The sequence below is a fragment of the Hemicordylus capensis genome, chromosome 9 (genome assembly GCF_027244095.1).
Source record: "Hemicordylus capensis ecotype Gifberg chromosome 9, rHemCap1.1.pri, whole genome shotgun sequence".
Lineage (NCBI taxonomy): Eukaryota > Metazoa > Chordata > Lepidosauria > Squamata > Cordylidae > Hemicordylus > Hemicordylus capensis.
The window spans coordinates 8,475,462-8,499,672 of NC_069665.1; the positions used below are offsets into that span (position 1 = coordinate 8,475,462).

General features: G+C 45.6%; 1 protein-coding gene across 2 annotated transcripts in view; it reads right to left on the reverse strand.

The window, feature by feature from the left end:
* Nucleotides 1-9,217, reverse strand: part of GAN (gigaxonin) — a 30,269-nt gene extending 21,052 nt beyond the window's left edge. Inside the window, exons 1-7 of one of the 2 annotated variants that reach the window (XM_053271282.1) lie at nucleotides 9,171-9,217; nucleotides 7,712-7,826; nucleotides 6,231-6,581; nucleotides 5,238-5,455; nucleotides 2,604-2,725; nucleotides 847-959; nucleotides 530-679 (exon numbers count right to left, since the gene is read on the reverse strand). In XM_053271282.1, coding sequence (XP_053127257.1) covers nucleotides 530-679; nucleotides 847-959; nucleotides 2,604-2,725; nucleotides 5,238-5,455; nucleotides 6,231-6,581; nucleotides 7,712-7,747 — 990 coding nt within the window. In that variant the 5' untranslated portion in view covers nucleotides 7,748-7,826; nucleotides 9,171-9,217. Of the gene's footprint in view, nucleotides 1-529; nucleotides 680-846; nucleotides 960-2,603; nucleotides 2,726-5,237; nucleotides 5,456-6,230; nucleotides 6,582-7,711; nucleotides 7,827-9,117 lie in introns of both variants that reach the window. The other variant, XM_053271281.1, reaches the window with a different exon arrangement.
* Between the last annotated feature and the right edge of the window lie 14,994 nt (nucleotides 9,218-24,211).

Genomic DNA, 24,211 nt, shown 5'->3' on the forward strand with positions numbered 1-24,211 from the left:
TCCCCACAGTCGTCTTTTTTCTAAACTAAAAAGCCCCAGGTGTTGTAGCCTTGCCTTATAAGGAAGGTGCTCTAGGCCCCTGACCATCTTGGTTGCCCTCTTCTGCACCTTTCCCAGTTCTACAATATCCTTCTTTAGATGTGGTGTCCAGAATTGTACGCAGTACTCCAGGTGTGGCCACTAGGAAGGCTTCTCCCTCTTGATCACAACTCTCCATCAGCAATATGGAGAAAAATCCAGTCGGCCTTATAGGCCTGGAGAAAGGCTTACTGAAGTTTATTTGTATTACATACAAAAACACATATTCAGAAAATCCTCCAGCACAAGGCCAGAACATCTTCAGGATTTCTAAAGTAATATACGTGAAGAACCCTGAGCAGTTAAGAAGAGTCTTATATAAAGAAATATTATTTCTGCTAAGACAGGAATGTGGAAAACGAACACAACAGAAGTTCAAGCAACATTAAACCAAGTGCAGACTTTAGAAAAGATTTTTTTAAGCAATTAGCCCATGACACTGAACTCCTACCTTCCTAATCATGGTCAGATCTGGTTGCTTAGTCCAAGTCCTATTATAAATGTCATACGACTCTGTAGATATAAGCTCCCGCTCTCCATCTTCACCTCCCAGAACATATAACACTCCGTCAATCTCTACCAAACCAAAGTTGTGCCGTGCCTATTGGTGATAAGCAACACCTAGTAAGTTCACTTCAACAATAAGCAGAGGAATTGAACAGAAGTTATCCAGGTTTTTGTGAACTGCAATAAAATACAATGGGCACACACAGCTCTCATCAATGCAAGGGAAACAGGAGAACCCCAGTAACTGAAATGCAGACTTGCCTCATTCATTGGTGGCAAAGATTGCCATGAATTGGTATCTGGATCATATTTCTCTCCAGAGCTTAAAGTGACTTTGTTTTCATCCTGGCCACCAAGCACAAACAGGAACCCTTCTGAAAAACAGAGAGCGTACAAGAATTGCAAAGTGCTAGTAATACTGGTGATGCATCAATCTTGTTCAGGGGTACCTACCAACCTACTAACAGGGGGTGCTAGTACCTCTAGGGGTACTTGGAAGGGCTCCTAGGGGGTACTCAGTCCTGCTGCCTCCCTATGCTGCAGCCATGCTATTTGTTCCCCATCTGGATTGCTGGCTTGAAGCCAACACATCCACAATGAAGTGTCTACTGCAGAAGGGGAGGGAAGATCCTACTCCTTTGCCCTGATTGGCTGGCTGCGTGCTGAAGCTCAGCATACCCCTCCCACTCAGTCTGACAGACAGGATTCAGAATATTAGCCAGAGTACCCCCTTTGAAATTAATAGGACAAGTAAACTTGTCCCACTAATTTCAAAGGGAGTTCTCATGAGTAAATTTGGATGCGAGTCAGTGACTGGAATAGCCTGTCTCATAACGGTAACATTAAAATTTGTGTACAAGCACACACACTCACTTTTGAGACACATTGCTTTCCTTTTGCCATTTAGTCTTTTATGCCAACACAATGGGCCAAACTGTATATAAAATGGCATTTTGGTTTATTTCTACTAGTTTAATACAACGCCCCCAACCCACCCCATGAACAGCAGGTAAAATAGAACATCAATTAGGATCAACTTTGTTCTTTTGCATTCAATAGTACACCACGTAAGATTCCAGTGAAGTCCTAAAGTGGAACATTCCTGTATTAACTTGTTTAGCAAGTTTCTACCAGACACCAAGCAGCATTTCTAAGGCTGCAAGAATACCATAAAATCATATGTTTTGCTACCTATTTTAAGGAACTGGATTCCCATGAAGTTCTTTCTTGGAAAGCCACCAATATTATGTTTCATGCAACACAGAAAGGAAGGAGAGTAATTTTCCATTTGCTGATTTGTATAATGCATTTGGCAAGTTATGTAAATTAACCTACTATAGGAAAGGACCAAAGAGTTTGGGACATGCAAGCAAAGTGCTTCCATGTACCAGTGGGGGAGAGGGAAGGCAGGCATTGCCTACTTTCCCTTTTGGTAGCCGTCCCTTACGCCTCACGCAGGATCCTTTGGGGAAGAAATGAAAAGACTTTGGGCATGCAGGATTTCCCCACTAACATCCTTTGGGAATCTGGCCTATATACAAAGATGGGCAGCACCCCAAATTGCTCAAAGAACTTGGCCTTCGTTCAGGCAAGGAATCAAATCCACACATACCCCTTGATTTCTCCCCCCAAATGAAGAAAAGAGCTATTTTCTTAATTATTCCCACATTACTATTCCCTGCAATCATAAAATCCCACTCAACTTGGGAGAGGAGAGCTGGTTTTGTGGTAGCAAGCATGACTTGTTTCCTTAGCTAAGCAGGGTCTGCCCTGGTCACATATGAATGGGAGACCATGTGTGAGTACTCTAAGATATTCCCCTCAGGGGATGGAGCCGCTCTGGGAAGAGCATCTAGGTTCCAATATCCCTCCCTGGCAGCATCTCCGAGATAGGGATGAGAGAGATTCCTGCCTGCAACCTTGGAGAAGCTCAGTATATGGCAGCTTCCTATGTTCCTATGTAACTTTAAACAGTGTTGGGCTTGTATTTTCTTGCTTAAGAACAAATATTTACTTACCTGCTGACAGTACACCATGATTTATTCTGGGGATACTCAGGGGGGCTAGTTCTATCCACAGTTGTCTGTTAGGATCATAGAGAGGGCACATACATCGCATGACTGCCGATGGTTTCCGGGATCTGAATAAGGAGACAAGGCAGATGTTAAAAAAAATTAGAAGGAACACTGATGGCAAGTTTATCTGTGTGCAGAATGAGTTTTGTTCTGGGTGGCAGTATCAAGGCAGTGTGTGCACATGTGCATTCAGAGTGGGGCCTTCCTGATTCAACCTGAGCAGGATCTAAAGTTAACTGAACGGACATAAAAAACAACAACTTGTGAGCTCAGGCATGTGTGCACGCCTTAGAAGGAACAATGGTTTTAATAGCTTCTTAAGAGCTACTTAAAAGTGCCCAATTTCCTATATGATATACGCAATTTCAAATTTGTGTATAAAATATTGTAGAAGTCAGAACCATGTCAGTTGTACATAAAAATAAGCAGCTGCACTCGCAGGATATAGCTACCCAAAATCCCTGATTTTCTTGGCTATTTACACAGGTGATTGAACATATTTCAGACCACAAACTACTGCATTATGCCTCGAAAGCAACGACATCTCTGGGTGGTTCACTAGGAAGGAGAGCTAGGCTTGTGGTATGCAATGTTTGTGAATAATTTTATCTACCCAAGAATTGCTTCTGAAGAAGAACATTGCCTTAAAATGCATGAGGCAACACTGAACCAATTTTATGAGAGTGTACCAATAAAAACATATTGAGATAATTCAGCAGCACCTTGAGAGTTCTCCCCTGCCCCATTTTTTTTTTGGGGGGGGGCTTTAAGCTTACTAGGTTCTTCATGATAAGTGGCTGTTCTAAAAGAATTTAAAAGGCCTGTGTCGCACAAATACCTTTGCTTTTAAAAGGGGGTTGGGTGTCCAGTCTTCATGTATTATTTTATTTATTACATTTATAAATCACCCCATCCAAAGGCTCTGGTGTAGTGATAGCTTTGCTAGTGGGCTGGATTCCAGAGAACCACGAGAGGAGAGCTGGTCTTGTGGTAGCAAGCATGACTTGTCCCCTTAGCTAAGCAGGGTCTGCCCTGGTTGCATTTGAATGGGAGACTAGAAGAGATTCCCCTCAGGGGATGGAGCTGCTCTGGAAAAAGCAGAAGGTTCCAAGTTCCCTTCTTGGCAGCAGCTCCAAGATAGGGCTGAGAGAGATTCCTGCCTGCAACCTTGGAGGAGCCACTGCCAGTCTGTGAAGACAATACTGAGCTAGATAAACCAATGGTCTGACTCAGTATATGGCAGCTGCCTATGTTCCTATGAGAGGAAGGAAAAGGGCTCTGGTGCTTTCCCACAGTGCCGTGACAGACAGCAGTTTTCATGCTTCCAGAAGAACATCTTTGGATTTGAGCTCATTTTGCTTCAGCAACACCCTGGCACAGGGTATAAGCTCAGTCCTCCCACAAGACACCCTCCACCTGTGAACGTGCAGCTTTGGAGCCAACCCAGAGTTACAACTCATGACAAGTGTACTGAACACACAACCCGGACTTGCAATTCAATTTTGAACATCTCCACCCAGTCAAGTCCTTCCCAGACCAGGAGAGCTGGTCTTGTGGCAGCAAGCCTGACTTGTCCCTTTTGCTAAGCAGGGTCCACCATGGCTTGCATTTGAATGGGAGACTCCGTGTGTGAACACTGGAAGAGATTCCTCTTAGGTGATGGTGCTGCTCTGGGAAGAGCATCTGCACGCTTGCCTGCAGAAGGTTCCAGGTTCCCTCCCTGGCATCTCCAGAGAAAGAGCTGAGAGAGATGCCTGCCTGTGACCTGGGAGAAGCTGCTGCCAGTCTGTGCAGACAACACTGAGCTAGATGGACCCATGCTCTGAATTGGTAGAAGGCAGCTGCCTATGTTCCTATGCTCCACTTGCCACTAGAGACGTGGGTTTTTCGTTCGGAGACTGGTGTTGGGGGAAGTGGGTGTCTCTTTTTGTTTTTACTCTTCAGCAGCTGCAAGCACTGTATCCCAGTGCCCGGCTGCTGCTGAACATCTTTTAACTTCTAGAATGAGACAGGAAATGACCACAGGTCACTTCTAGACCATGAGACAGGAAATGAGACAGGGTCATTTTCAGCTGCATTCTAGACCAGGGCTGTACTACTTGCAGCGGTGGCAGCAGAATTCCCATTACACACCACTATTGGCCACTGTGGCTAGGGATGATGGAGCTATAGTGCAAACACAATTGGAGGACCCAGACTGTGCAGTCCTGTTCTAGACTTTTAAAAGATGGCGACCAACAACAGACATCTTTTTCAAATCTAGAATAAGGCAGGAAATGACCCTATGACCTAGTGCAAGGCCATTTCCTGCTTCATTCTAAGGCAAAAAAACCCAGTGAGGAGCATCAGCCAATACCTGAGAATGCTGTTAAAGCTGTTGTGACAAAATATGTTGTTGTTTTTTAAGTCACACAAACACACACACCACAGAGCAGGTGAATACATTTTTTGGTGGGGGTGCTGCTTTGGAGTGGGGTGGGTGTGCAGCTCACCAACAGTGGGTCTTCCTTTGCACCTTGCTACGGATCTTGCCCTCTCACCAGTCCATATCTGAAACGGCACTCCTGGGCAACTTACACTCTTTCTTCACCGCCAACCGTCACAATGCACTCCGAATAGCCTCTGGGTTTAAAAGAGGCTAGCATCGCTTCCCCCTGCTGTGGTGGAGTGAGTGGAATGTTGTTACATTCTTTGATGATCTCCCGTACCAAAGGCTCACTCATCATTTGCTCCCGCAAGTAAGTTGCGTCCAGGCCGGATACCCACACGGCTGACATTACATCCTTCATGTGAACCTGAAACACCAGAACGTAAAAAAACCAGATCATGAAGCCATTGTATTAGCAGTTGGCTTTAAGAAAAGCCGACTTCTCAGAATCCCTCCTCATATTTGACTCAGACATGCTAGCTTTGGAGTGAGGTGTGTGGGACAGCATCCCCCATTAACAACAGTGGGGGTATATTAGTAATAACCAACAGCACACCCATAATAGCATAGCAGTGTTTATCAGAGCATATGCAAAGCTTCAGCAATACCCAGGACTGTGTGCTGGGATTCTACAGCTGTGCAAAACCCAGTACCCTAATTACCTGCGCTTGCTTGCTTTATTTAATTTTTTAAAAATAAAGGTCCTAGCCCTTAAGGCTTGGAAGATCTGTCTGAAAAGCATGTAAACAATGCCGCTTGAAGTCTCAGAGGCCAGAGCGGGGTTTGAGTGGCTGAGGCAGTACTTGAGTGCTCCATATGGCTCCTTGCTCCTCCCCATGATTAGCAAAACCAGAATTTTGCAGATGAAGAGGACATGCAAAATAAGCTGTGCAAATAAAAAAATATGCATATCTGCTGAATCTGCTTAGTTTATATATGCCATAGAATTTGGTCTTCCTGGACATGGAATTTTAAAGTTTTCCCAAGTGAAGCACAGGTTACTCAGGTCATATGCATCAGTGGTCAAACACAACAGCCCAAATCCCGTAATGCATCAGAACCCAGAACCCCCCAGCACCAGGCGCTGAGAATTCTTTCTGCAGCACTCTTACGGAGCTCCAATCTACATTTTGCCCTCTGACCTTTCTTAAGTCGGAATCATGGGAGATCCACCTAATGACCGCCTCAAAAACGTGTCTTTCGTTTCCAACGTTCAGCTTCTCCAAAGACAGCACTTCTTTTAATTTCTGCGGACTCAGCTCAAGGAACTCCTCTGTACTGCTGACGTCCCGGAAGTGCGTTTCCAGGTATTCCGAGGCAAGGTAGTGAACGTGGAGCAGGCAGTAGTGCAGCGCAAAGTCCCGGATCCCTATACAGTTCTCTGCCACAATGCAGCCTTCCAGGAACTCACAACAGAGAGTTTTTAGGTCCGTAAGCAGCAACAGATCCGCAGCCTGCACAACATCTTGGATGGTCTCTTCACTTAGCCTGATCTGCAAAAGGTTTATTTTTGAAAAAGAAAAAAAAGAGGAGGGGTTTACAATGAAAGCAGTGGTCAAGCATGCCAACAGCCAGATTCCAAATGTGGGAGAGGGACACTCTTGCGCAAGGGCTCCCAACCTGTAGTGCTCCAGGTGTTGCTGAACTACAACTCCCATCATACTTAGCAACAATAAATGGCATTGTATTATGCATCATAGCAACAACTATGATGAATATGACAAATGTGTGTATATCGCTATTCAACAGAAGTTCCCAAAGCGGTTTACACAGATATAATCTAAATATTAATATTATTAATTATGTATTTTATTATTATATTTATAATTAAAGTATTATAATATTACTATATTTATTATATTATATTACTATATTTATTTATAATAAATTATATTATAAATAAATATAAAAATAATATAAATATAAATGGCTCCCTGTCCCCCAAACAGTGGTCCCTTTAATCGTTTTCATCTCTGTGCAGAATGAGTTTTGTTCCAGGCAGCAGAATCAGGGCAGTGTGTGCACACCTGCATTCAGAGTAGGGCCTTCATCTAAAATGAACTGAGTGGACATTCAAAAACTTGTGAGCGTGTGCATGTGCGCACGCCTTAGAGAAAACTGTGCCCCCAAAGGGTTCAGAGTCTTAAAAAGAAACCTAAGACAGATACTAGCCACAGCCACTGGAGGGATGCTGTGCTGGGGATGGATAGGACCAGTTGCTCTCCCCCTGCTCAATCAAGAGAAAAACCACTTCCAAAAAATAAGGGCTGGTGTACTGAGAATAATTACTCCTTTGAGTCTCACTGAATTACTTAACTTGTCCTTTTGATTTCAATGGGATCCCTTTGAGTAGTTCTCCTCAATATATCAGCCAACAATCCTCAAGGAAAGCTGTGTATGCACATTTAAGTACAGAAGGTAATCCTGTTGGATCAAATCAGGCCTACCTATTCCTGACTTTTTCTTTTTTCTTTTTTGCCAGAATCCCAACAGGTCCTAGGTCGCCTGTGGTGGATTACAAACCCCTTTCCACCTACTTTTCCCACAGGAGATACTAAGAGTATCACATTACGAGAGTTCTTGAAAAACAGTGATATGTAGAATTAACCTCCGTAACACAAACCTGACCACTGAAGATGTAATCTAGGATCTCTTTCATGATGTCAACCGATATCCCTTCAAGTTCAATTTTATACGTCGAGCCATCGTCCTTTGGAGGATTATAGTTCAGCTTTGTTCTGCGAAAAGAAAACATGGCCGATTAACAAAAAGTGAAGCGTCTGTGCTGCACCTCCGTCCTCCAAACTCACTCTTTTAACTCCTCACTGCCATCATCTTGGTCCTTGCCAGGAAAAACAAAGTTGACATGCAGCCCCACCTTGGCTAACAGCCCCGCCACCGCCCACCCGCCGCTTTCTCTCCGTGTCGTTTTCTGCAATGGCAACCTTTTTGGTAGTGAGGTATGGCTTTAGGCACAGGGGTTTTACAAGCCAGAACTCCACACCAATTCAAACAGATAACCAGCTTTTACTGTTTTGTTAACAACTACGCTATACACGGATTCTATAACTGCGGTTTCACGTATTCACGGGTGTCTAATTGACACCCGATTTCAATAACCATGGATATGAAAGGGATAAACCCCATGTATCCCTAGAGGGCCGGAAGTGACTGCAGAGGTCACTTCCGGCCGCCATTTTATCGGCAGGAGCCATAAGAACATAAGAACGGCCCTGCTGGATCAGGTCAAGGCCCATCTAGTCCAGCATCCTGTTTCACACAGTGGCCCACCAGATGCCTCTGGGAGCCCACAGGCAGGAGTTGAGGGCATGCCCTCATGAGCCCCTGGTGGCACAGTGGTAAAACAGCCGCCCTGTAACCAGAAGGTTACAAGTTCGATCCTGACCAGGGGCTCAAGGTTGACTCAGCCTTCCATCCTTCCGAGGTCGGTAAAATGAGTACCCAGAATGTTGGGGGACAATATGCTAAATCATTGTAAACTGCTTAGAGAGCTTCCAGCTATAGAGCGGTATATAAATGTAAGTGCTATTGCTATTGCTATGCCTCTCCTGCTGTTACTCTCATTCAACTAGTATTCAGAGGCATCTTGCCTCTGAGGCTGGAGGCGGCCTATAGCCCTCCGACTAGTAGCCCTTGATAGACCTCTCCTCCATGAAATTATCCAAACCCTTCTTAAAGACATCCAGGTTGTTGGCTGTCACCACATCTTGTGGCATTTGAAATGAGCCATTTTGTGGCTCATTTCAGTATTTTTATTTTTAAAGATCCACTATTTGGGGGTCTGTTTTGTGGGGGCATTGCTGGATTCCAGGAGACCCACAGAGCATGGCAGGGCACTTTACTTGGCCTGTTTGGGTGTTTTTTAGTGTCTGGGAACCTAACCCTCGTGTTCCCATTGACTCAAATACTCATTATTCAGTGTTTCATTACCCACAGATTACTGTGGGTATGGAACCCCTGCAGATAACGAGGTCCACCTATACAGCTCATTGCTGCCAACCATTATACCTCTCTCTTTTTGTCGTACACACACGACAAAAGCTTCTTACACAGCTTCTTACCAACAGTCCCTTAGAAACTCAAGGTCACTCCTCTAACCCAACTGACCTTCCAACTGTCACTTTCTCGTATGAACATTCCATCCCTCTCCACCAATCATCTCTGAGAACTTGGCTCCTCCTATTTATGTACCGTTGACACACCTTAACATATTAACCCCATACTGTCCATTTCACCACAGTGACCCAATCAGAAACAAAGGAAGGTCCCACCACAAGGAACGGGTTACAAGTTAGGGATGTGCACTGCGGGGAAGGGAGTGGCAAGGGGGATCTTTTAACTTAGAGGGAGAGAGAGAGAGAGAGAGAGTGAGTAGGTCCTTACCTGCTCTCCACTGCCGCATGTTGCTTCCTGCTGTGGCAGTGCTGACCATGCCGACCATGAAAATGGCGCCCACACATGCACAGACACCATGTGTGTGCTGGCGCCACAGACCGATTTGTGTGGTCAGCAACACCATGCTGACTACACAGCATGGTTACACAGACGTCATTTGTGTGCTGGCGCAGTGCGCGAGTTCTTGGGATGAGCGCCGCTGCAGCAGGAAGCTGCATGTGGCGATGGCGAGCAGGTAAGTACCTGGTCCAGCCAGATCCCTCTCACCGCTCCCCTCCCCGTGGCGCCAAACTGGTACGGCGCCAAACCAGAAAAGTCTATGGGAAACAGGGGGTTACGGGAATGGCAACCACAAGATGGCCTAAAAATAAAAGGGGGAAATACTCCAAAAACGCTTTTTAACCCACCCACCCACCCCAAATCTTGTATTATCGCCAAGAGTCACCAAGAAAAAGGAGGAGATTGAACCTCTGAACGCCTCAAAATCACTGAAAACCAGTGTTCCCTCTAAGGCTATGCGCACATGCATGCGCTCACAACTTTTTTCAGTTCAGTTCATATTAGATCCTGCTCAGGTTGAAGAAGCTTCATTCTGAATGCATGTGCGCACACGCTGCCTTGATACTGCCGCCCAGAACAAAACTCATTCTGCACACAGATGAAAAAAAATTAGAGGGACCACTGCTGAAAACCCCCCACCACTAAAAAACCCAACTGCGGATAATCAGGTCGCGGTTGGGAAGACCTGTCACAATTTCCCATTCGCATATATTCAAAACCGTGGTTGGTAAAACCGTGGTTGGCAGGGGATGATGGCATATCCTCCACCAAACTCTCAAAGGAAGGACAGAGCGATATGGTTGGCTCGGTAAAATTATTTATTTATTTATTTTAAATTATTTATTTATTTATTTATTTATTTTAAATTTCACTGCATGATCTCATGACCTCGTCATATCATAGCCTGGGAATGTTCACTGCAGAATACAACAGACCTTTCATGCCAGCACTTAGGAAAACAGAGCTAACCTTTTATGAGGAACTTATCAGGAACTGCTGATAACAGCCTTATCAGGAACTCTGATCTTAGCATTCTTCCTTATTCCAGACAGACAGACAGACAGACACACCCCCCATTGCTCAGGGTTTGTACAGAATTATTCTAATGCAAGGATAAAGTTTTCCAAATCCAATCAGACAGAAGCTCAAGGTTGTAAATCAACAAACAGCATAGTTCCAGGGTCTGTACCCTCAGGATCTCACAAAATGTACTTGCATTGCTAGCCAATTAATTTTTAACCAGAAAAATAATTTGTAGGAGCAGAAAGCATCCCACACAAGTTTCAACATCTCGGGGGATCAGAATTCGTCAGCAATGATGGAACAGGGAACAACATACATCGTACTAGTGTGGACAAATGGGATAGCCAGAAGAGGTCCAGACCCACTTAGCAAAGTCTGGATTGGTTGGCTGGTTGTGCCGTTGAGTCGGTGTCGACTCCTGGCAACCACAGAGCCCTGTGGTTTTCTTGGTAGAATACAGGAGGGGTTGACCATTGCCTCCTCCCGCGCAGTGTGAGAATGCTGCCTTTCAGCACCTTCCTATAACGCTGCTGCCTGATATAGGGGTTTCCCATATTCTGGGAAACACACCAGCAGGAATTTGAACCAACAGCCTCCTGTTCTCTAGGCAGGTTACTTCCCTGCTGTGCCATTAGGTGGCTTAAAGTCTGGATTAAGCAGTTTTAATGTACACTATCATCTCTAATAAGCTACTTTACCCATCAAATAGGCTCAAGATGAAGTCTCTGCTCTGATGACTTGATGCTAAAAACAAGAATATTGAACTAGACAGATGTTGGCCTTGATCCAGCAAAGCAATTCTCATATCCACACATGCTCTAGTGACAAAGCCATGCTGTCCCATTTTATGATGCCTGGGAATGTTCCCAGAATTTATGGGGGGGCTGTCGCAAAACCTCTGCAGTCCTTTGACAGCTATTCAACTCCTTTCTTGAAGCGGGTCAGTCAACCAAGTCCAATTTCAGTCATCTCAACTGCCAAGTCAAAATAGTTCTGTAACCCATTTGGAAAGGATAGGATCAGTGTTCCCTCTAAGAGGGATTCCCAGATGTTGTTGACTACAACTCCCAGCATCCCCAACTGAAATGGCCTTTGCTTGAGGATTATGGGAGTTGCAGTCAACAACATCTGGGAATCCCTTTTAGAGGCAACACTGGATAGGATAGGCAAGAGAAAAGTAGTACTGAGACAGGTTTCTTTTCCCATATTTATTTCCTTTTCACTTCTTTTGGGAGTGAAAATGACTAAAATAAAAACTGGCTGCTTGCAAGGAAAGGTCTTAATCTTGAAACAATGGTAAAGTGATCAACTTCTGAATAAGGGCAACAGCCTTTGATCCCCACAATATAAGGCTTACTGGAGGGCAGGAGACCACTGCCATGTCACTGACACTTCCCTACAACAAAACTGGGACATGGACCCTTAAGCAACTCCACTTGGAATAGGACATAGACTGCCTCAGCTGTTCCTGGGTCAGGGATAGGCAAACCGGTTGTTCAGCAATTGCTGAACTACAATTCTCATCCTCCACAGCCAAGGCTGGAGTTGTAGTTCAACAACAGCTGGAGGGCCAAGTCTGCACATCCCTTGGCCAAGACACAGCCTGAGAAAATACAGAAGGTGCAAAAAAGGCTTTTAATCATTTGCTTCCACTTTTTTTTTGTTTTTAGAAGTTATAAAAACTCATTTTATCCAAATAGCCTCCAGTCAAAACAACTAGAACTGGAATTTGATTATTGGCATGAAGCTATAGGATGCGCCAAGTTTGTTTAGGAATGTATATAAAGATGTATATAAGTTTTATAAAGAAGAGATGACATCTCCCCATCAGGAATAACAAACCACGCAGGATATGCAAGACACAAAGCAATAAGGAAGAGAAAATGTGTGCCGTATCAAATATGCACATCTAGGCTATTACGCATCTCTCAAGGCAACACTGACTGAGTCAGCATTTATGCTGTTGCCTAAGGGGATGGGGAGAAACCTGCAATTTCAACAGCAAGCATATTATAAAAGCAGAGTTATATACAGGAGAGAAAGCCGACATCTTAGAGAACTGAATCAAGATTCAAAACAAGACTGGTAGTCTTGAACACTGGGATAAAACCAAGAAGATAAAATTCAAGTGAGAGAAAGGTAAAGTGCTGTATTTGGAAAAAAGCAAGTGGACAACATAAGATGGAGGAGATCTGGCGTGGCGGCAGTACATGTATGAAAAAGAGCTAGTGTCTTGGGGGACCCTAACCTAAACATAAGCAGGAGTGTGGCTAAACTGCTGAAAAGGCCAATGCAGTCTGAGCTGCATTATCAGGGGCATAGTTCAAAATCGCCAGTAGTAATAGTTTCACTCTATTCTGAAAGTCACACTTCACTTATTCAGTTCTGTGCATCATATGAGTGCTGGCCTTGTGGTAGCAAGCATGACTTCTCCCCTTAGCTAAGCAGGGTCCACCCTGGTTGCATTTGAATGGGAGACCACATGCGTGAGCATTGGAAGATATTCCCCTTAGGGGATAGAGCCGCTCTGGGAAGAGCATCTAGGTTCCAAGTTCCCCCCCACCGGCAGCATCTCCAAGACAGGGCTGAGAGAGACTCTGCCTGCAACTTTGGAGAAGCCGCTTCCAGTCTGTGTAGACAATACTGAGCTGAATGATCTAAGCTGCACCACATTGTATCTGTTTACCATAATGTTTAGCACCAAACTATGCTTCTGCCTTTTAGGATCTAACATCAACAGTCAAGGATCCAGCAGTCAAGAAATACGCCACAGACTAGCACTTGGTAGGGTTGCAATGGCTAAATAAAGGATATTTAGATGCCGTGATGTGTCTATACCTACAAAGATTAGAATTGTTCAGACCATGATTTTCCCCGTGAAACTCTATGAATGTGAAAGCTGGACTTTGAAGAAGCAAGATAGAAAAAGTATTGACGCTTTTGAACTTTGGTGCTGGAGAAGACTTTTGAGGAGACTATGGACAGCCAGGAAAACAAATCAATCCAGAATTTTGACTCGAGGCACAAATGACCAGGCTGAAACTATCATGCTTAGGACACATTATGCAATGACCCAATTCCCTTGAGAAGTCCATAAGGCTGGGAAAAGTTGAAGGAAAGAGAAGAGGACGACCAGCAGCAAGGTGGATGGACTCGATTGCGTCAGCAATGAATGCACCACTAAGAGACCTTAAAGGCCAAGTTGAAGACAAATCATCCTGGAGAGAATATCTTTGTGTGGTTGTTAAGAGTCAACAGGGACTTGACAGCACTTAATCAATCAATGATACTGGCAGACTTGCCTCTCCTCCCTACTTTAGACGCAACTGGGGCAGACCCATATTTTTAAAAACAAGTCAGATGCCATGATAGGTACATACAGTAGAAAGCTGTCTTATACTGAGTCAGACCCTTGGTCCATCTAGCTCAGTATTGTCTACACAGACTGGCAGCGGCTTCTCCAAGGTTACAAGGCAGGAGTCTCTCTCAGCCCTATCTTGGAGATGCTGCCAGGGAGGGAACTTGGAACCTTCTGCATGCAAACATGCAGGTGCTCTTCCCAGAGCGGCCCCATTCTCTGAGGGAGAATATCTTACAGTATTCACATGTAGTCTCCCATTAAAATGCAAACCAGGGCAGATCCTACATAGCAAAGGGGACAGTTCATGCTCACGGCCACAGGACCAGCTCTCCGCACTTTTGCCCTGTTTTTTTTCCTCTGTCCGAGCAACATCGATGGACTTTATTGCCACTCAAATCTTTGTTGCAATTTCCATCCATACCCATTTTGTGTGAAGCCACCATTTTTTTCTCCCTACATAAAAACCTGTGAGCTGGAAGGGAGCTCTGTCCCTGCATTGACCCAATTAAGTGTTGCTTAACCGCATTATAAAAGGCAGCTAGACATCTTAAGAGTGGTGCTTATTTTTGAGAGCTGAACCCCCACCATCAGTTCTGGCCTTAGCTCATGAAAGTTTCAGGGAATATTATACTCCAGGTCAACACAAAGCACTTAAAAGCCAAACTCCTTTCCCATAAAGGATGGTTCTACAAAAGCAAGCATGTATTTTTTGCGCGGGGGGGGGGGGGAGAAGAGTCACACCCTAGCCCTTTGGCAATGCACATTAAAGATCTAAGACCACACCCTGCTTCAAGTGCCAATTTTCTGAAAACTTGCTTATGCCTTTGTTTCCAGGTGGCTGTGTACACAATGAGCAACTTTGGAAATTAAGAGAAATCAAAACAAATCTTTGCATAAAAACCAGGGCTCTATGTCCCCGTTTCTCCTCCCCCTCCACTCACAGTTTCTCTGCCTTTACATTTCCATTTTTACCCCAGCATTTCCTAAATGCACAGGGTGGGTAATGCCATCTTTAAAACCAAATGGCCCCATACACAACACCCATAAGAAGACCCTCTCACACCCCAACACTCACACTCTTCCATAGCTTATAGAGGTTGTTAACCATGACTGAGATCAGCAGGAGCACACATTCCTCAACAAATCCTCCGGTGCATTACTCAACAAAACGATAGGATTTTAATTCCACTCACACACTGACTTCCTCAGAGCTGCTGTTATTCTTATTCCAATCTTGTGCATTCCGGGAAGATTCAGTGCTGCCCAGTCATTCTGGCAAAACATCTCATGAACAAAATTCTCCAAGTTCCCAAGACACGGCACTCAAGACAATTACTTCTCTTTCCAAAGTTAACTGAAACTCATTCTTATTTACTAGCTTAACCCATGCAGAACATCTGCGCGCTAGTACCCGATTGCGCCCCCCCACCCCAGCCCCCTCACCTCAGGGATCTCTCCACCCTCACCTGAGCCACACTCCTGCTGCTCCTCCTCCATCCCGTTGCTCCACCCCTCCTCCCTCTTGGTTGCGGCTGCGGCATTACCCACGCCAACTGGCCAAGCCACAGCCCCCTCACCCGGAGACCTCCCCATCCTCACCCGAGCCCCGCTCCTGCTCCCCTCCGCAGGAGCAGCAGCCGTGGCTGACCAGGCCCTTCCTGGCTGCCACTGCTGCTCATTCCTCTCCGGATGCTGACGTCCCTCGCCTGTCTGCCTCCCTCCGGCAATGGCCTCCGTAGCCCCAAGTAGTAGCAGCATCGGTGGTTGACCGGTTGACCCTTCCTTGGTTGACCCTTCCTTGCTGCCATTGCCATGGCCGCTTGACCTTCACCATCACGGGATCCTCCTCCCTATCTGCATATGGAATCCCCACTGCCCAATCACCATGGCGCTTCTGCTTGGTTACCTCTGATTGGTAAAGCACTGTTTGGGAGGAACTTGCCATGTACGATGCTAGTGCTATTGCACTCGGCCTTCCCCACCCCGGAGACTTGGCAGGGTGATAGAAGCCCCCCCCCCCCCCGCCGCCTCCCCACCTTAAGACGCCCCATGGCTGCGGAGAGGATGGGCAACGATGGGGCACTGGTGACGGAGATGGCAGCGAAAACTCCTTCCATGGGCCCACCAGGTTCTACGTGAAAGCCGCATCCCCGCATTTTAATTGGCCGTGGCTGCAGCGGGAGCAGGACTTGTCACATACGACTTTAAGTGTATTATATATAGATGCTGTTTTCTGAAGTGAAGAGAACTGTTTTCCTTTGAAGCCTTTAAACGTTGTGGATCCCTAGCATATACCCATCCTTCTTTGAGCTTAATTATTTATGGTCTTTCCAAAAAAACAAATCCCAAACAGATATTGTGTCTTAAAACACAAATACACTTCTGATCAATATGCCCTTTGCAGGGCAGGAAGGGAGAACAAGGGCAGAACAGACTGACTTCTCGTATATTGAACGGCCAACATAAAACAGGGATGCTGTCAAATCACAGCCCTCAAATGCTCTGCTACACAAACGGGGTGCAATGTGCAGACCAAAATGGACGACACTGCATCCTTGGTGATGCTGAAAGGCATCCTCCTCTCTAGTTACCCTCTTCTTCATGGTAATCCCGAAAATATCAATACCCCAAGCAAAACAGTCTGGAGTGACTGCATGCCTGGGAGGTAAAGGTAAAGTTGTGCCGACGAGTTAGTGTTGACTCCTGGCGCCCACAGAGCCCTCTGGGTTGTCTTTGGTAGAATACAGGAGGGGTTGACCATTGCCATCTCCCGCACAGTACGAGATTATTCCTTTCAGCATCTTCCTATATCACTGCTGCCCAATATAGGTGTTTCCCATAGTTTGGGAAACATACCAGCGGGGATTCGCACTGGCAACCTCTGGCTTGCTAGTCAAGTCATTTTCCCGCTGCGCCATGGTACCCATCCTGTATCATACCCACACAGAAAGCAAGGAGTTAGAAGATCCTATTACATATGATGATGCTCAATCATGTGAATGCCACCACACACCCCATTGTTTTTACTTAAAAGTAGCTGTGGAAAACTCTAATCTGTATCAGAGGTTCATGAGGAACACAGGGGCAGAAGACCGTAAGAACAGCCCTGCTGGATTAGGCCCAAGGCCTACTTAGTCCAGCATCCTGTTTCACACAGTGGCCCATCAGATGCTTCTGGGAAGCCCTCAAGCTGCCTTATACTGAGTCAGACCATTGGTCCCAAGGTTTCAGGCAGGAGTTTCTCCCTGGGAGATGCTGGAGCCTGGGACCTTCTGCACGTTCTTTCACTGAGCTAAAGCCTCATCCCACTAAGGGAATATTTTACAGCAGACAGTGCTCACATATAGTCACCCATCCAAATACAAACCAAGGAAGGCCCTGCTTAGCAAAGGGGACAGTTCATGCTCTCTCACTCACTCAAAATTGCCCCTCTCTAAGCTGTTTTTTTACTTAAGGAGAAAAGATTTGGGTATGCATAGTCTTTCCCCCATGGGCCAACACACTGCTTGAACCATTTTAATGAGGAAAAAAGTGCACACACACCCCGAAGACAAACTTGCCCTTCTCATCTATGCAAACTACCAATCCAAACTGATTTCTGAACTGGCATTTAATGGCTATATCTAGACTTCCTATATTCAGTAGTAGTTTCACTAAAAATGTTTTTGACAAACATTCTAAAGAAATCCAAACAGTACTGAATCAACTTTTGAGCCTTGCATTCTAAGAACTTTTAATCCACTCCACGTCCCTCTGATTTGTACTAATCTCCCAAAATGTGGGGCTCAGTTTTATCCACTGATCATCATCTGACTGAAACTGAACCAGTGTCAGTTCAAGTAGTATTGTTTTTCACCATTTGAATACGATGCCTTTACTAATGCAACCATAGCATTTGCCATTTATAAACACAGAATTGTATTATTAAATTCTGGATCAACTGGAAACTCACTTGTCCCTCCCACTTTCTCGTTCTGAGTTATTCTATATTTCAACAGGAGGAGTTTTTCATCCACTCCTTTAGATTTTTTTTAAATTTCACTTTTGCTTTTGATCAAGTCTGTCAATAACCTATCCTCTAGTCAGGAACCAGTTAATGGAGAACAGCCAGCAAGCTACCAGTGTGGTCCTGGAAATTAAATCTCACTGCGTTGAAAAAAAAATTGCAGATTACTTTTACTTGCTGAAACACCCTCAAACTCATAGAGGATTGGTTAGCAGCTAATACGAACCAGACCTAAAACCATACAGCCATTTCAGCACTACAAAATACCCATATATTGCTGACTTAGTGATACACTCCCTTCTACATCTGAAAGGAAGCAGATCAAATTGTCTAGTGCAGGAATTCTCAAACTTGGGTCCCCCGATGTTGTTAGACTGCAATGGCCAAAGCCCGTTGAGGCTGGGGATGATGGGAATTGTAGTCCAACAACATCTGGGGACCCACATTCGAGAACCCCTGCACAAAGGCAAGAAGAACGGAAATGCCCCTGTGGAGAGGCGATCGAAACCATGGCCCATATACTTTTGAAGTGTTCAATATACCAAAACTTGAGATCTCAGTTAATCAGTCCACTGTTAAATGATATGAGGGGACAACCTGAGGATCTTGTTGTCGCATATTTATTAGCAGATAAAGATGCAACTATTTCAGACGTTGTGGCTAAATTCTGTTATGTGGTCACCAGATTAAGAACTTCAAAAGAACAGAATACAGCTTTGGGTTCCTTACTGTTAATTTTAAATTATGCCTATACACTTACACCTTACCAATGCCGTTATTTTATTTTTACGTGTAATTATTATTAATCAAAAGCTGCTAGCCATTTATGTGTAACTGACTTTCTATTAATATTTTTCCTTTTAACTATGTAAAGATTTTTATTTCTTTTTTGGTCAAAGACCGTAAATAAAGTATGATGATGGCAAGTCACCATGTGGCAAAGCCTGATCCAATTCTGAAAAGTCCACTTTTCCCACAAGGTATAAAGTTTCACACAAGGATGACCCCTTGTATTTCACACAAGGGTCGCACAAGCTATGGAATTCTCTGCCACATGATGTGCTGTGAACAGCCTGAATGGATTGGGGCGGGGGGGCGGGAAGATAAATTCATGGTCTATCAACGACTACTAGCCTGAGAGCTATGGGCCTCCTCAAGCCGAAGAGGCAAGATGTCTCTGAATACCAGTTGCAGAGCAGCAACAGGAGAGGGGACATGCTTTCATATCCTGGTTGTGGGCTTCCTAGAGGCACCTGGTGGGCCACTATGTGAAACAGGATGCTGGACTAGATGGGCCTCCTTGGGCCTGATCCAGCAGGGCTGCTTTTACGTTCAGTGCTAAATGCTATACTGTTTTGTAGAGTCAAGTAAGGTGACATCAGGGATTTAATTCCTAACATTTAATAGGAAAAAGCCAAGCTACTATTGAGAGATCTAGGCATTATGTCTCAGTACTAGCCCCATCTCTGAGTCACAATGCTGTAAAATGTCCTTCTAGACCTGGTACTGGCTGGGCTGGTAATAAAGTAAAGCACTTCTGCCAAACCTCCTCTTCATAAAACTAAAAACAGCGTCTAGACTCGGGCAGAGACGTCCCTTTTTTTAAAACAGGATGATGCACTAATGTACCAATTTGGAAGGATGATTTGCTGTCAGTCTGCAGCACTTTCTGAATAAAAGTAGAACTTTATCGCTATAATTCTGTTGTGTTACAGGAGCAAACAAGTTCTAAGTTGATCTAGCAGCCCTTGATCTCAGACTGATAGCGGGTCGGAAGGAAAGAACCTCCATGGAGTAGATCTCAACACTGCAACACATATCACGTGCATGTGCGCAATGACAGCAAAGTCCAGACAGACTTTCGGCAAGTTACAAGCAGGAGTTGCTGGTGGCGTCAGGCCTTTAAACTGCATTATGTGGCGTACTCAATTCCGTGGGGCTCCTAATTGAGACAGACATAATGGTGGACAACATGGCTTGACAAATCCCTGGTGCCCAGTAGTCCAAGATATTCAGAGGTAGAGTCATTGATTAACATCTTTATCTGCCACAGGAAGCCTTGTTTCAGTCCTGTTACTTCTAAAGGAGATAAGGAGAAGCCCATTTATCCTCCCACACTCCACAATGTCCCTCTCTAAATCAGATGATTTTGACAAGTGCCCACAGCCTGCTTCCTAAATCTTTGAGTTGGCTCCTGGATCAAAAAGGAAACTTGTCAAAGCCTGGTGGACAAGCTTCCTGAGAGACCGCTTGACCACCACTACCAATCTCCCCTTGCAATGCAAAGTGGCATGGGAACATGGGTTGCATATTAGGACACAATCTCAACTTGTGCAGGACAATAGTGAGGCTCAGTATGATGGAGAGCATTCCACAGGAATTGGAGATGCATCCAAAATATCCCCCTCCCCAGAACCCTCGGCAAGGCAGAGTCATCAATATGGAGTGTACACCCCGATGGTACAACATTTTGAAAACCGCTTATGAACCACAGTTCACAACAGGAAAATGTGGTTGCTGTGAATCTGAAGTTAGGATGAGGGTAATAAAAGCCAAGGAGCACAGTGGGGGTGGGGTGGGGAATGGGACTACGACTAAATGTCAAGAAGACTAAACTAATGACAACGGGTACAGGAACCAGCCTCAGAATTGATAAGAAAGACATTGAAGTGGTGGATAGCTTCTGCCTATTAAGATCGACCATCAACAGTCAAGGATCCAGCAGTCAAGAAATACGCCGCTGACTAGCACTTGGTAGGGTTGCAATGAAGGCCTTGGAAAGGATATTTAGATGCCGGGATGTGTCTACACCTATGAAGATTAGAATAGTTCGGACAATGGTTTTTCCCATTTGTTTCTCCAACAAATCAATCCAGAATTTTCACTCGAGGCACAAATGACCAGGCTCAAACTATCATACTTTGGACACATTATGCAAAGATCCAGTTCCCTTGAGAAGTCCATAATGCTGGGAAACGCTGGAGGAAAGAGAAGAAGAGGACGACCAGCAGCAAGGTGGATGGACTCTATGACGACAGCAATGAAGGCAATGAAGGCACCACTGAAAGACTTTAAAGGTAGGGATGTGCATGGTCCAGACCGGTCCGGACCAGCACCGAGGGGGGGGGTCTCCCTTTAAGGGCGGGGGGGGTAGAACTTACCCCTCCCGCCGCTCTTCCCCCTCCGGCGCTGTAGTTGAAAGCGAAGTTTTGGGGGCGGCAGCGTTCCTCGCCGCCGCCCCTGCCCCCGTCGTCGCTTGTTAATCTCTGTAATAGTAGCACGCATGCGCACGTGGCGGCGCGTGCGCGCACAGTGGCGACGGGCGTGCGCCGCCACGCGCGCATGCGTGCTACTATTACAGAGACTAACAAGCGACGACGGGGGCAGGGGCGGCGGCGAGGAACGCTGCCGCCCCCAAAACTTCGCTTTCAACTACAGCGCCGGAGGGGGAAGAGTGGCGGGAGGAGTAAGTTCTACCCCCCCGCCCTTAAAGGGAGACCCCCCCTCGGTGCCGGACCGCCGGACCGGTCCAGCTCCGAACCGGTTTGGAGGCCTCCAACATGGCCTCCGGACCGGTTCGTGCACACCCCTACTTAAAGGCCAAGTCGAAGACAGATCATCATCCTGGAGAGAATCTATCTATGTAGTTGCTAAGAGTCGACACCGACTTGACGGCACTTAATCAATCAACAGAACAGCAGAAGGATATGAAGAGAACAAAGGAGGAATTTCAAATCAAAGGCCCAGTGGGGACTTAATGCTACAAATACAGAGGCTGTTCTTGCAAGCAGCCAAGATTGGGCTAGGGCAGCTAAGCCCAGGCTTGACCGCCCGTGGGAGCCACCGGGAGATGTGTCCGCCGGCAGCACCTCAGTGGCAAATCTGGCTAAGAAGCTGGGCTCTTAAACGAGCTGAAGGGAGCAAGAGCTTTAATCGACTGGCTGCTTTCAGCTGGCACTGAAACACTCACGGCTGCCTGCTCATCGCTGGGGGGATCTGCCCAATGGACTGAGCTCACCACACTGCACAGAGCAGGGCTGATTGTGTGGGAGCCCAGAGAGCACTCCCACCAGGAGAATAATGATCACCGGGGAGAAGGCAAGACTTGGGAAGCCTTCCCCCTGTCCACCCAACAGATCGTGTGAACTGCCCCACAGTCATAAGCACATGAGGGCAGGAATGCTGCGTAATTAAATGAACTGTTGATACAATACCCGTTTTGCAGATAATATAATACAATACAACGGGATAATACAATATCCCGTTTTTGGGGATCAAACTGTAGCGCCATCAACTACCAACTTCCTGTAAGCATTCCTTCAAATGGTAGGCTGTCCTTTCTTTGCCAACTGTCAATCATTTACAGCAGTGTTCTCTCTAATTTTTTGCATCTGTTTGTGGAATGAGATTTGTTCTGGGTGGGAGTATCAAGGCAGTGTGTGCACACCTGCATTCAGAATGGAGTCCACCTGAGCGGGATCTAAAATTAACTGAGTGGACCTAAAATACCTTGTGAGTGCAGGCATGTGAGCCAACATGGTGTAATGGTTAGAGTGCTGGACGAGTGTGGAATGGAAAATGCTTTTTCAGAAAGCTGCTTTGTAACTGCTTTGTAGAAAGTGTGTTTGCAAGGCAGTGCCTCTGTGGGATGGAAAAGTACAGACCCAAAGAAAGTGTTCAGTCAGCTATCTGCCCGGAGCAGAATAAGTGGGGGTTTGCAGCAGCGGGGAGAGAGAGGCTCCCCTGAATAGTAACTGTATTGTTCTAGGAATGTGAAGGCTTCTCCTATTAATTAATTATCTCTCTGCTGTGAAATAGAAACTTCGAGCGCAAAGTCCAGCCTCTATGCAAGCATATGTACGAATGTAAGGAACTGATTGGTTCTTTGGGGCTGAATGTTGACGCCTAATTGTGTAGTAATGCCAAAGTATAAAAACTTGTGACCCAGGCAGCTGGGCACGTCTCTCAGGTTTTACCGTTAGGTACTGGGAGCGTCACCAGCGCTGGTTTTCAATAAACGGTGATTTTGCTTCCTTCAATCATCCTTTGTATGCCTGGTTTGTGGCTCTGAGGAATTTGTTGGCCCTCAGGTAACACTAGGACCGGGGAGACCCGAGTTCAAATCCCCATTCAGCCATGAGACTTGCTGGGTGACTCTGGGCCAGTCACTTCTCTCTCTGCCTAACCTACTTCACAGGGTTGTTGTGAAAGAAAAACTCAAGTATGTAGTACACCGCTCTGGGCTCCTTGGAGGAAGAGCGGGAGAGAAATGTAAAAATACATAAAAATAAATAAATGTGTGCACACCTTAGAGGGAACACTTACACCATGAACGGAAACATTCTGAAACTATCCAAAACTAAATAAAGGGGAAATATAGTTTGCCAAACGGCTTGACCAATCCAGTGCTTGGCTGAAGGAGGGCAGATACAAAGAGCTACCTTCCTTCAGCATGTCCAAGGGCTTGGATATGCCTGGCACATTTCAGAATGACAATCTCCTATGCAGTGTCAAAACCTTTCAGAAGTGATTTGACACATCATGTTGGGAGTAGAATGGAGAGAATACTCGTATTTCTCGGCCACAGCACCTCCTTGGGAATTCATCCCACTCTTTGGATCCTGTCCGAAGGGAATCAAAGGACAGTACAGAACTAGGGACTGTGGTCAAGCAGGTTCAGTGCTTGGGCACAGCTATTTGAGTTAAAAGTTATTTGAGTAACTTTTTTTAAACTCACAGGAGTTGCCTACTAGGACAGGCATTGTCTAATGTACTGTTAAGCACTTCCGGTGGCATTCGGAGGTTTTATGGATCCGCAAGTTAGCAGTTGATGAGGCAGGCTGGCTAGACAATTAAATTACTACTGCAAGTGAAAGTGTAATCCCAAATTAATATATCAGCTCTAAAGGTGAATGGATGAGACCTGGTCTTGTGGTAGCAAGCATGACTCAGCTAAGCAGGGTCCATCCTGGTTGCATATCAAAGGGAGACCAGAAGTGTGAGCACTGGAAGATCTTCCCCTCAGGGGATGAAGCCGCTCTGGGAAGAACATCTAGGTTCCAAGTTCCCTCCCTGGCAGAATGTCCAAGATAGGGCTGAGAGAGATTCCTGCCTGCAACCTTGGAGAAGCCGCTGTCAGTCTGTGTAGACAATACTGAGTGAGATGGACCTATGGTCTGACTCAGTATATGGCAGCTTCCAGTGTTCCTATGGATGGATGGATGAATTGTTTATTTTGATCATTGATCAGAAACAGA